The sequence below is a fragment of the Anas acuta genome, chromosome 21, assembly GCF_963932015.1.
Source record: "Anas acuta chromosome 21, bAnaAcu1.1, whole genome shotgun sequence".
NCBI lineage: Eukaryota > Metazoa > Chordata > Aves > Anseriformes > Anatidae > Anas > Anas acuta.
Window position 1 is genome coordinate 7,092,274 of NC_088999.1, and position 12,857 is coordinate 7,105,130.

General features: G+C 64.7%; 1 protein-coding gene across 1 annotated transcript; it reads right to left on the reverse strand.

Annotated features, from left to right (window-relative positions):
* Window positions 1-947: 947 nt before the first annotated feature.
* COL9A2 (collagen type IX alpha 2 chain) lies at window positions 948-12,607 on the reverse strand. The gene is given in 33 exon segments (XM_068657992.1): window positions 948-1,699; window positions 1,899-1,976; window positions 2,130-2,318; window positions 2,416-2,470; window positions 3,024-3,170; window positions 3,346-3,378; window positions 3,506-3,550; window positions 3,659-3,694; window positions 3,805-3,876; window positions 4,348-4,401; window positions 4,472-4,525; window positions 4,822-4,875; window positions 4,985-5,029; window positions 5,156-5,209; window positions 5,407-5,460; window positions 5,648-5,701; window positions 5,859-5,912; window positions 5,998-6,051; window positions 6,197-6,250; window positions 6,889-6,942; window positions 7,395-7,448; window positions 7,631-7,687; window positions 7,987-8,034; window positions 8,177-8,230; window positions 8,542-8,595; window positions 8,729-8,752; window positions 8,944-8,979; window positions 9,229-9,282; window positions 10,035-10,078; window positions 10,081-10,096; window positions 10,193-10,228; window positions 10,943-11,017; window positions 12,429-12,607. Coding segments are annotated over 33 exon segments (2,061 nt in total). The 5' UTR covers window positions 12,492-12,607; the 3' UTR covers window positions 948-1,493.
* Between the last annotated feature and the right edge of the window lie 250 nt (window positions 12,608-12,857).

Below are 12,857 nucleotides of genomic sequence, written 5' to 3' on the forward strand. Positions count from 1 at the left end.
TTTGGATGGAAGCGGAGTCTGGCCCCCGGTTGAAGTGCAGCTGCCTTAATTTCCTGATTAAATTCCAGCTTGCGAATAAAACATTTGCAATTCCCTTCAAATTAGGGAAAAAAAAAAAAGTCCCCTTAAAGTTAGCTGATTGCAAGCTGCTGCCTCGCCACTGAACCTGCAAAGGGCCCAGGGAAGGGAGCACGGGGCATTTTTTTGGGGACAGGCAGGAGCCATATGGGAAACCCCCTGCTGTAGGGCCAGGTGTGTGTGGGGATGGCGAGCCCCTGGCGCTGGCTCTGCCTGGGTTTGGAGCTGCCAAAATCCCAAATCAGCCCCCCCAGGGGATGTGCACCCGGGTGGGGATGAGCCGTGGCCCCGTTTGCCCGTGGTGCTGGGATGATGCCCCCATGGGACTGCGGCACCCGGGGGTTTGTTCCCGTGCCAAGCCGAACGTGCTCTGCTAATCAATAAATTGATTTGGGTTTATCCTGCGAAGCGAAACCCCATGGCTCCCGCTGCTTTCATCCTTCCTGCTGCCAATGGCAATAACGAGGGGGGGATCTGGGGAGAGCTGTGGGCTCCTCCTGAGCTGTTAGGGGATCGATGCCCCCCTCGGTGCTGCTAATTGTGGGATGGGGAAGGGCTCGGTGCTGTTTGGGGGTGCCCGACCCGTTTTTGGTGGCTTTGCTCAGCCCCACGGAGCCACTGACCATGAGTGATCGAGGGGGACAAATCACTGTGCATTTTTGCAGAGGTGAAAGAGGGGAAAAAAGGAGCAGCCCTCACTTAAGAAACTGATGGAGAGGCCAAAATTGTCCCCAGGGAAGGGAAAAAGCAATGGAGATGCCCAAGGAAGAGCCTTGAGGAGAGAGAAAAGCGAACCTCCCACCACGTCCCCCCCCCACGCACCCAGCACAGACTTGTTTTGATTCAAGGAAATCAACGCATTGTCTCAGTTCGTTACCAATCCATCTCCTTTTTATTGTCCAGTTCTTAAAAAGTTGGCGGTTTCCTATTCATCGTTATAAAATAATCCTATTTTACACAGATTTACAGCTGCCTGAGCCCGGCAGTGGACAAGGCTGGCTCTGGCACATCTTAAATAGTCAAACCACAATTTCTGCTTTTTAATTAAAAAAAAATATATATAAAAAAGGAAGACAAGGGGGGAATCAGCACCAACCCCTCCCCTCCAGCCCCAAACAGGACATACCAGAGCGAGAGGGTTTGTATAAAAATCGATTTATTTCTTTGGGATGGGCACAGGGAGGGGCAGAGGGGCCGGGGGCGAGCCCCAGCACCAAGGACGGGCACGGGGGCGATGTCCCTTTGTTCCTCACCCCGACCCCAGCTGCTGGGGGGTGGGGATCTGCCCCTAACTGGGGGTCCCCCTGACCCTACACCCTCCCTCCTATGGGCTCCCCATTTTGTGCAGCCCTCGGGGCCAGGATGGCGCGGAGGTGGCTTCCTAGGGGGTTGCAGTTTTGGGTCCCTGGGTCCCCTCAGTACAGGGGTCCCTTGACAGCCCCCGGCTCCGTCAGGCGTGCCGAGGCATAGGCAGAGGCTCCGAGGCAGGCAGCCGGCTCGCAGAAACCCGGTAACCCCGTGGGGCCGGGTAAACCGGGGCGGCCAGCATCCCCCGGGGCTCCTGGGGGACCCCGCTCCCCGTCCTTGCCATCCAGAGCGTGGCCGGGGATGCCGGGGAGACCTGCGAGGGGAGCGTGGCCGTGAGCTGGGGGGCTCAGCTCCAGCTCCCAGCACCTTTGGTGTGGGGACGCGCTGCCCCCACAGCTGGCAATGCCATGGGGTAGGGTTTGTGGGATTAATCTGCCCAGGTTTGCAGGAGTGGGACAAAAGTGCCTGGTTTTATCCATTGCTTAGGATTGGGGGTGTCCCCAGGGGCTCACCTGGGATCCCTGGGGGTCCCGGCATCCCTGGGTGTCCGCGGCCGATGTCTCCCCGCTCACCTTTCTCTCCACGCTTTCCTGTGGGGGGGAGAAAAAAAAAAAAAAAAAGGGAAGGGATGGACGGAGCTGCAGCAGGAAGCATGGGGATGCTGCAGGGGGTTTATTTTACCCCGACAGAGCCCCCCCCAAACACATCACCCCTTTGTTCACCCCTTGCCACCCACCACCTACCTTTGGGTCCGATGTTGCCGATCTGCCCGGCGGCCCCCAGGATGCCGGGGACACCTCGAGGTCCCATGGGGCCGTGTGGGCCTTGCTCCCCAGGTGGACCCGGGGGTCCGGGTGGTCCGGGGGGGCCCATGGCACCGGCTCCCCCCAGGGCAGCTCTCTTGGCGCTCACGGCCACCTCCGCCAGCTGCTCTGTAGGGCAGAGAGGGGCCGGTGTGGGATGGGATATGGTGTGGGGTCCTGCCCGTGGGGTGTGCGTGCATGGGGTGCCCTGTGCCCCCCCCCTCACCTTGCAGCATCTTCAGCACCACGTCGACGATGTGCTGGTCCCCGGCGTCCCGGCCCTGTGGGCAGCAAGAGGAGGGATGAACCATGAGGGGACATCACACCAGAGCCAGCCCTGTCCTGCTCCCCCAGCCCAAAGCACCTCCCTGCGCCCTCACCCCCTTCCCGACCCTTTTTTTTTCCCGTTCAGCCCCCATAGAGGTGCTCCAGCCTCGTGCTGGGCCGGCCCTACAACCTGCTCGCCACCTTCCAGCTGCAGAATGGGGCTGCAGGAAGCTAAAATTGGGCTTAGAGGGAAAAATTCTGTTCTGGGAAATAAGAGAAAAGGCTGCAAAGGTGCGCTTGGACCTAAATCTGCTGATTTTATGTATGGAGGGGAAAAGAAAGAGCTGAGCTGTTCTGTTCTGGAAAGGGGGGCTCCAACGAGCTGCAGAGTGGGGCTTATTCTGAAATAATCAGCTCAGCTCCAGCTGCCCGGAGGAAGCAGTCACTAAGGGAAGGTCAGAAAATGACCGAGACACCACCGATGTCCCCAAATCACCTCCTGGGTGGGGGCGCAGGAGGTGCGGGGTGGCCGTGGGTTTTTGGGGTGTGGGTTTTTGGGGTACTCACCGCTACGCCCCGCTGGCCGGGCATCCCCGGCACGCCGCGCTCCCCGACGAGTCCTCGGGGGCCAGGAGGACCCGGGTAGCCCCGCACACCCGGTGCGCCCGCGTCCCCCGAGGGGCCGGGGAAGCCGAGCTCGCCCTGGATACCTTGCTGCAAGGGGATGGAGAGGGTCAGGGGTGCTGAGCTCAGCCCCACGCTGGGTGTGCGTGGGGTTTAGGGTCACCGCCGGGTCCATGGAGGACGATGGGCTCGGGGTGAGGGTCCCTTGGGGATGCTCAGCAGTGGGGTGCGGGGCTCTGCTCGCCCCCAAAAGCTGCTCACTCACCTGCCCCTTTGGTCCCGGCTCACCCGATTCACCCTGGGGACAGAGGATGCAGGATTATGGGGAAGCAGCACGCATTTAGCAGTGCTCTGGGGGGGGGCACATGCACAGACCCCCAAGAGCTGACCCCACACCCCCCCCAAGGGTCACTCCTGCCCCCTACCTTCTCGCCCTTCACCCCCGCGAGGCCGTGGACGCCGGGGTCACCCTAAAGCAAAGACAACAAAGCTGTGAGACCCCCACCAGCACTGAATCCCCCCCCCTCCCCATCCTGCTGCATTAAAGCTGCTGCTCCTCCACGCGGGGGGGTACTCACGATGCCACCTTTGGGGCCGGTTTTCCCTGGGGAGCCCTGGAGGAAGGAGAGAAGGGGGTGAGCTGCGGGGTGGGTGCACCCCACGAGCACCAAGTGGCTGCTAAAAGCCCCCCCCCGGTGCCTCCCCCCGGCCCTGCAGCCGTCACCTTGTCTCCTTTGACTCCTGGCAAGCCTTGGGGTCCTGGGATTCCTGGTGGCCCCTGCTCGCCCTTGGGCCCCTGGAAATTGAGGAAAGAGAAGGAAAAAGAGGGAAATGAATGGCACAAACCTGGGGAGCATCCTCTGCCCCCAGCTGAGCATCAGCTCCACCACCCCAACCCGACCCAAATCCCACAGCTGTGGGGTCACAGGGCAGGACGGGAGGAGGACAAAGCCCCCGCTCCACCCTCGTGAGCCAGGGGGGTTCTGCAGGGAAGGGGCCCCGTCCCTATAAGAACAAAGCTCACTTCGGGGCCATTTCCCACCCTATAAAACCTCCCAAAAGGGGCCAAGCGCTCACCCCGCCGGCTGCCCCGCTCTGGCAGGGCAGGGAGGAAATTCCTGCCCCCCCAGGGGGCTGGGGGCTGCTAATCCCAGCACTATTCCCCCTGCTGGGTAATCCCTCACCCCACTGCGATCAAAGCCGCGGCTCCAGCCTTGCCCCAAACCATCCCCCCCCTACACCCCGTGTCCCCCCCCCATGTGCTCACCGTTCTGCCCTGCTCCCCGGGGGCACCCACGAGGCCACGCTCACCCCGATCACCCTGTAAAGAGAATAAGGTCAGGGGCAGTGCCCGGCATGGCCACAGCCCCCCCCCAGTGCCCCCCACTCACCTTTGGCCCGGGGACACCCTGCGGTCCCTGCTCACCACGGGGGCCGGGTTCACCCTAAAAAGGAAAAACACCCAGATTAGGGGTGTTTTAGGCTGGCAGGTGCCATCGTGAGCCCTTTGTCCTTGGCAGGGGGTGCACGGCCCCCTCCTGGTGCCCCCCCAGCCTCGGAGGGGCGGCTGCTGGCTGCAGAGCGTGGCCACGGAGGGGTTGGAGCCAGGGCTGGGGTCCCAGGGGGTGCGATGGGGGTGCTGAGATGCAGCCCGTGGGCTCCAGAGGGGTTTGCAAAAAAAAAAAAAGGGGGAAACACGGCCCCGTGCTGCTGGGGGGGGGTCATTGGGGTTTCTACTCACCAGCTGCCCCGGCGCACCGGTGATGCCTGGCTGGCCCCGAGCACCCACTTCGCCCTGAGGACAGACAGAGGCGCTCAGCATCGGGTCCCTGTCCCCCCCCCAAGGGGATGCAGGAGGGGGACACGGGAGGGGGACGAGGCTGTCGGCTCAGCCCCACACCCACCTTATCTCCTGGGCCACCTTTGCTTCCCGGCTGGCCCGGCAAACCCTGCGGAAACACGGCAGGATCAGACCCCACGCACCCCATCCTTAGGGGGTGACGTCCCCACAGGGTGCTGGCCCCGCACCCAGCACCCCCCCCAACCCCTTTTTTGGGGGGGTTTCCCCTACTCACAGCCTGTCCCCGGTGTCCCGGAGGCCCCGGGCGGCCGGGCTGTCCTGCGCTGCCCTGCGGGGAGGAGGAGGATGTCACCACCACGGCACAAACGGGGGCACCACGGTGGGACACGGGGAGCCCCGTCCCCGATCCCACAAGGGCCAGGAACCCAAGCCAGTCGCCGTTCCCAGTATTTCCAGTGGTGATATACTGGGAGGAGGAGGAGCAGCGGGTGCTGGTCCCCCCGCAGCCCCCCCGCAGCCCCTCACCTTCACGCCGGGGATGCCCGGGGTGCCGTCCTTGCCATCGATGCCTGGGAGACCCTGCAAAAAGGGGACGGGGGGGGCTCGGTCTGACACCCCCAAATGGCCAGGAAAGGAGGGGAAGGAGCCCAGCAGCCCCATGTGCCCCCCTCCGAGCCGGGGTGCGAGGACACGAGGTGGCCCCGAGGGGACAGGGGGGGACACCGAGAGGCTGCTCCTGGCTCAGGGCGCTGCCAAAGGTACTCACGTTCTCCCCCTTGGGGCCGATGTCTCCTTGGGGACCCCTGATCCCACGGCCACCCTACAGTGGGAGAGAGCAGGGGGGGGATTTCTCAGTGCAGGGGATGGGGCTGATGGGCATGGAAAGGGAGGGGGTGCCCGGAGAGCCCCTCTCCGCACCAGGGAGTGGTGCCAAGCTGGGGGAACGGGGACATTTGGGTTGCCCGTGGGCTACCTACCAGCTCTCCCTTCTCACCCGGGTCCCCCGGAGGTCCTCTGGGGCCTTCCCTGCCCTACGGGGGGGGATAATAGGGCTGAGCGGGGGGGCACGGTGCCACCCACCCACCCGCACCCGGGGCGAAGCGAGGGGGCACTCACCGGCCGCCCGGCCGCGCCGATGGTCCCCACCATCCCCTTGTAGCCAGCAGGACCCTGCAAAGAGAGCACGGAGGGGGGATTCCTCCCAGCCCAGCTCCGACCCCATTAACGGCACCTCCAGAGGCCGAATACCTGGGTTGGGGGTGCTCCTGGCAAGCAGCCCCCAGCCCCTGCCCTGCCTCCCCCCTCCGGCGCTTACCGTCTCGCCCTTGGGTCCTGCCATCCCCGGGTAGCCCCGCTGGCCCTGTGGTCCCTGGGGGGGAGAAAAAAAAAAAAAATCCGGGTTCAGCTGGAAGCTGCCAGCAGCACCTGGAGGGGGGGGCACAATTAAAGCAGAATCTGATGTGGGAAATTGGCCACTTTTGCCAAACTCGAGGAGTTTTCGCCCTAATTCCGCCAGAGCCCAGCAGGCTTCTTTCCAGCTGTCGCTCCAATCACAGCAGCGGCCCCAAAACGGGGCTGCCCCCCCAAAAAAAAAGCTCAGGGCTTCAAAGCAGGTTTGCCCTTTGCTGCAGAGGGGGGGTCGGGGGGCTCAGCCCGGTAATTGCTCTGCATCTTCAAAGCGCTCTGCGGGGCTCCCAGCTTAATCCCCGCGTCCCCGCAGCGAGCTGGGCACCGCAGCCCCGGTTGGGGTGGGCTGGGGGGGGGCTCAGAAGGAACGGGGGATTTGTCCCAGGTCATCCAGTCAGCTTTTGGGACCCCCCAGGGGTGGCAGCTCCATCGCTGGGAGGATGGGGGTGAGGGGATGGTGGCTGTGCCCTGGTCCCAGGGGTTGGTGCAGGGACACGACACCACGTGCGCCAAGTTTGGGGGCACAAACCGCCCCCCCCCCCAGCCCCTATACAGCCCCGAGCACCCCAGAAGAGCAGCAAAGAGAAATAAATACGGTACTGGAGGGCCTGGGATGCCTTGCTCTCCGGAGACGCCGACGTCACCCTTGGGACCCTGGAAAAGGATGGGGAGAAGAGGGGTGAGCGCCAGGGTGACACGTCCTGGGGGGGCTGGGACCCCTCCCTTGGGACCTGGAAGGGGATGGGGTGGGATGGGAATGGTTTGGGGATGGGATGGGATGGGATGGGATGGGATGGGATGGGATGGGATGGGATGGGATGGAAATGGGGATGGGATGGGGATGGTTTGGGGATGGGATGGGGATGGGGATGGGAATGGGATGGGGATGGGCAAAATGGGGATGGGATTGAAATGGGATGGGGATGGGATGGGATGGAGCCAGGTTCCCCAGGGAGCACAGAGCCCCATCCTCCATGGGAAGATCACCCCCCACCCTCCTCTCCTACCTCCTCCCTCACCTTCCCCCTTCCTCTCCCCACCGCCCTCACCCCCAGCTCCCCAAATCGCCCACCCCATTCCCTGCTGGGATGCTCAGCCCCACTCACCTGCCTGCCCTGCTGGCCGGGCTCTCCCAGGGCACCGGGACGACCTCTGTGTCCCTAAAGGCGAGGAAGAGGAGGAGGAGGAGGAGGGGGTGAGCTCCCCAGAGCCACCCTGCCCACCGTGTCCCCCCCCCGGCAGCAATGCCCCGGGGCTCAGCACCCCACAGCCGGCTCCGTGCGTGCGCATCGCTTCAGGGACAGTCCCTGGCTGCACCCCGCTGGCTCCAGGGGTTCCTCACCTTCAGTCCCTGCAGTCCTTGGGGGCCCTTGGGACCCGGCGGGCAGTTGGTCGGGCACTGAAAAAAAAAAGAAAAAAAGAAAAAGAGGAAAAAAAAAGAAAAAAAAAAAGCACACGTTGGGTTGGGGAGGAGCCGTGCGCAGGCGCTGCTGCCCAAAATATGAGCTCATGTGTGTAAAGTCAAGGCTGGGAGATGCAGGAGCCCACCGCCCCCAGCATCACCGCATTTTGGGCCCCTGCTCCCCCCCCCAGGCACCAAATTCCTGATGAATTTTGGGCCCGTCCAGCGGATGCTCTCCCAGCTGCCGTTAAGCCATAAAAGCCTGCTGGAGGGGGCGAGGTGGGGGCAGCTCTCACCAAGAAATCAGCGCTGCCCTCCAGTCCTTGGATGTGTCCTGGGGGGCCCTGCGGGGGAGGAAGGAGACCGTCAGCACCCATGGGAGCAGATATTTGGGGGGGGGGGGGGGGTAAATGTGGCACCCAGGAGGGAGGTTGGTGCCTGTGGAGCTGCAGCACAGGCTGGAGCTGCGCCCGGGCGGATACTCACGGGTTTTCCTGGGGGGCCTGGGGGACCCCGCGGGCCGTCGGGTCCTGGGTCACCCTAGGAAAGAACCCCGAGGAGAGGGGATTTATTTAGGGCTGGGTGGGCAGCAGGAACTGCCAGAGCTGGCACGGAGAGGGGAGACGAAGCGCCAGGGACCCCGGCTGTCCCACTGGGAACGGGGGCACCCCTGGCTGGGAACTGGGGGGCTGATGGTGCAGGGGGACCTGGCTGCGGGTGCTGAGCCCGTTCCCGCTGTAGGGGATGCTCACGCACATTATGGGGTCTCCCACGTTTGCCCCAGGTGCCCCCAAAGTGCTGAGATGGGTTTAGGGAGGGCTCCTGCCCTGCGCTCCCTGCAGCCCCCTCACCTTGGGTCCCAGCGCTCCGATCTCCCCGGGGAGTCCAACCTGGCCTGGAAGCCCCTTAAGGAGAAGAGAGACATTCAGGAGGGGGAGCCCCAAAACCCCCATTTGGCAGTGCTGAGGTCTGAGCTCCGGCAGCACCCCCCCAAACCGGGGGCCTGGCCGACCGCCCCGACCCAAGCACAGCACTTACGGGCGGTCCTGGCAGCGAGGGGCCCTGCAACAAGAAGAGACACGGTGAGCCCAAATCTGCTGCCCCCCCAAACCCGACAGCAGCCCTGCTCCGTGCGGGGCGCATTGGGGGGGGGTCAGGGCTTTGTCCCCGCTCTGTTCCAGCCCCGTTTGTGGGTGCTGGAGGCAGGAGCGGGCGCATCACGCGCGGTGCCCAGGGGACACGTGGATACTCACGGGGAGCCCCGGTGGCCCTGGGAGTCCGGGCTGGCCCTGCAGGGACAGAAGGGAAGATTTGAGGGTCTGGCCCACCCTGCCAAGCCCCCTGCTGCTGCTGTGACAACTGCTAAATCCCCCCCCCAGCATCCCGTCCCCGTGCCCTGGCACTGCCCCGTTCCATTACCCCGCTCCTGCACCCGCGCGTCCCCTCCATGGTGCTGGGATGGCCCCAGCCTGGCCAGGACCCCACTCGCTGCAGGAGGGGGCAAATGGGGGCCCTGGGGTGATGCTCCCCACCCTTACCTTCAGTCCTGGCCCCCCCATGGGTCCAGGCTCCCCTTTTGCTCCCGTGAGACCCTGCAAGAGGAGAGAGAGAGCAGGAGGTCACTGCCACTGCGCCCGCCCCGAGTCCTTCTCCAGCATCCCGTGTTTTTTCTGGGGTTGTTCCCATGGTGGGGGGCTGGGGGTGGGGATTTCTCTTTGTCACTCGGCCACGAACACGTCCCAAAATAAATTGGGGCTGGTGCCTGTGGCGAAGCCGGGTGGCACAGGGGAGCTGGGGCAGCACCACCACAGTGACCCTGGGGCAGTAACGCGTGCCTGCGGTGACGTCGCCGTCCTTATTTATTACTGAGGAATAAATAAACCCTAAAAGGTTTACAAATTGACATCCAGAGACCCTAAAGAGTTTGGGTTTCCCACTGGTAAGAAGGTGGAGAGGTCTGATGCTCGCAGACGTGGACGTGCTCAGCGCCGTGCTCGGGAGGGAGGCACCAAACCCATCATGCACCCCCCGTACCCCACTGCAGGGCTGAGGCTCCAGCCCCTCTCCCCGGCTGTGGCAGCCCCCGTTCTGCTGGGAAGGGGACAACGGGGACACGGGGGTGCCACCGGGGGGGCTCCTGCTGAGCCATGAGATTTGTGGATGGAAGAAACGAGCTCGGGACGGGCGCTGTGGCTGAGGAGGAGGAAACGTGTCCCGGAACCTCTCCGTGCTCCCGAGGAAAGGGTGCCAGGGCTTCTCCACGCCCCCAGCACCCCCATCCTGCAGCCCCCCCCATGGGACCCCAGGTGCTTGCGGTGCCGTGGGACGAGGGCTGGGTACTCACGTCGATGCCCGGCTTCCCTGGGGGCCCATCGGGACCGGGGGCTCCGGCTCCCCCTTGGCACCCTGGAGAAGAAAACGGCCACGGTGCGAATTAGAAAGGGATCCTCCAGGAGGGGAGAGACAACCGGGGGGCTTGGGGGAGGACACACGGGTACTCACCGGAGAGCCGGGGGCTCCGGGCGAGCCTTTGTCACCCTGGGGAAAAGGAGGAAGGTTGCCAATGGGGTCTGTCACCCTACAGAGCTGGACCCCGCAGTGAGGGGTGCTCGGGACCAGCTCTGCGCCTCCCAAACCCGGCGCAAGGCTCCCGGGGCCAGGATGGGGATGGAGGTGAGAAAAGAGAGGGCTTTGGTGCGGTTTTAGGGTATAAATAGCACTAAAAAAATAAACCACCCGGGGCCGGGGTGGAGCTCGGGGAGGGAGAAAGGGCCCTGGGAGGCTCACAGATCTCCCCTCTGTTCAGGCTCCCACCCCACAGCCCCGGGGACGCTCCAGGACCCTCGGCCCCTTGCCACCACCCTCGGCCACCCAGCCTTGGGGTCCTGCTGCCCCCAATCCCCCTCCTCACCGGGCAGGACCCATCCTTGGAGCCAGACAGGGCAGCTCCAAGCACCATGGACCAAAAGCTCCCCAAAAAAACCCATTTCAGGCCCCGTTTCCCCAGGAGGCTCCAGCCTGCTGTCCCCAAGCTGTCCCCAGGTGCCAGCTCCCGCTGCCACCAGCGCTGCCCAGAGCCACGGGGATGCTCCGGGGGGGTCCAGGGGGGGCCCCACAGCCCAGCCCTGGAGCAGAGCAGAGCAGGAACCCGTCGGCACCGCAGCCCCTGCCTCGGCCGAGCCTCTGCCACCGGCACAAAGTCCCCTTTGTGCCGCAGTCCCGTCCCCCCCCCTCCCCGCCGCCCGCACTCACGTCAATGCCATCCGCTCCCGGCACTCCTGGTGGACCGGGGGGGCCACGCGGGCCGGGCTCTCCTGGTGGCCCTCGCTACGGGGAAAAGGGAGGGGGAGAAGGGTCAGGAAGGAGAAGACAGACCCCGGGAGATTATTTGGGGTCGGGGGCTGCGTGGGGTGAGGGGTTTGCCACCAGCTTGCACCGGGGACGCTTCACCGGAGGGAAAAGCGAGCACCCCGTGGCACCCCCTGGGCATGTTGGTGCCAGCCTGTGCCCCCCAAAAAGGCACAGATGGAGACATTTGGGGAATGGGGAAATCCCCCCCAAAAAGGGTTTTAGGTGCCCGAAACCCGGTGTGAAACGGGGACGCTGAGCTCCCAGCACTGGGGCTGGCTCGCTGCCCGGCGAGCGGTGAGCGCGATCGCGGTGTGGCGGCGCACAAAAGCCCCATTCAGCCCGTGCCCGGGGAGCCCCCGAGCAGCCCGGCCTCCGGTTTGGGGTTTTCAGGGCAGCGGCCCCCACAAAGAAAGCTCCGTGATCCCAACGGGGAGCGGGTTTTGGTGGTGGAGCCCGAGCCCGTGGTGTTCCTGGAGAGGATAAACGGGAGCCGGGGCTGGCACACAGCGGGGCTGCCGCAGCCCTGGAGGATCATTTATTTTAAAAAATGTGCAGGGATGGGACGTCGAGATGGGTTTTTTTCACAAAATCGAGGGCTCCCTGGCTTCAACGTGGAATTAAATCCTGCATTTGGGGCCGGGAGGGAGAGCGAGCCCCCCCCCCCCGGTGAATGGCACCTTTGTGCGCCCCAAACCGTTTCCAAAAGCTCCCCTGTCCCAAAAGCTGCCCCGTCCCAAAAGCTGCCCCAACCCATCCCAGCTGCTGCCTGGGCACAGGAGGCAGGCAGAATTTCCCCAAATTCTTCCCAAAAAGCAAGGAGAATTTCCCAAAGCTTCCCCACCCGATTTCCAAACGGGACCGGGGGGGCCCCCAGGGCTCCCCTCCGCTCCGTGCCCCAAAGGGACCAGCGCAGCACCCGCTCCGAGGGACGCGACCCCATCCCATCTCCCCAATTTTTATCCCCCCACCTCTGGGTGAGTTTGCCCCCCCCCCACACCAGGACCCCCACCCCCAGCACCCCTCTCCCCTCAGCCAGCCCCCGCAGAGCCCTTCAGTGGGGCTGAGCCCCCCCCCCGGAGCCCCCTCAGCCTGGCTCCGCAGCGCGTCCCGGCAAAGCAAAAGCGAACCCCAAAATTTGGGATGCTGGGGGGGGGGGGGAACCCCCCCACCCCTCCTATCCCCAGGGGGTGTCCGAGAGGGTCCCAAACACGTCCCCAAATCTGATCGGTGCCACCCCACCCCGGGGAGCTGGGGGGGGGCTTTGGGCACGGGGCTGGGGGTCCCAATTGGGGCGCACCGGGGGGGCACGGGGACGGTCCCCTGGCACCCCCCACACCCCAATACAGCTCGGGGGGGGTTCAGGGAGGGGGGGGGGGACACAACTCACGAGCTGGGCCAGGCAGAGGCAGGCGTGGAGGAGCAGCGAGAGCCCAAAGCTGCGGCCGGCCATGGTGGGGGGGCGGCCGGCACCGAGAGGTGGGGCTTCGGTGGGGGCTGCGGGGAGCTGAGTGCGGCTGGCGGAGGGCTCGGAGGGATGAGGAGGAGGAGGAGGAGGAGGAAGAAGAGGAGGAGGAGGAGGAGGAGGAAGGGGGGTTATTAATATGCAGCCCCCCCCCCCCCCCGCAGGTGAGCGCGCTGCTATTTGGGGCTGCGCAGGGTGGCACAAAGGGGGCTTTGATGCAACCAAGGGGCTGGGAGGTTGTGGGGGGGGGGGACTTGGGGGGGGGGACAGAGGGGGGCTGATGTGCCTGCCCCCTCCCCCTCCCTTTGCCGTGTGAGCCCCCCCCCCCCCGTGCATCACCGGTCCCCAGTAAGC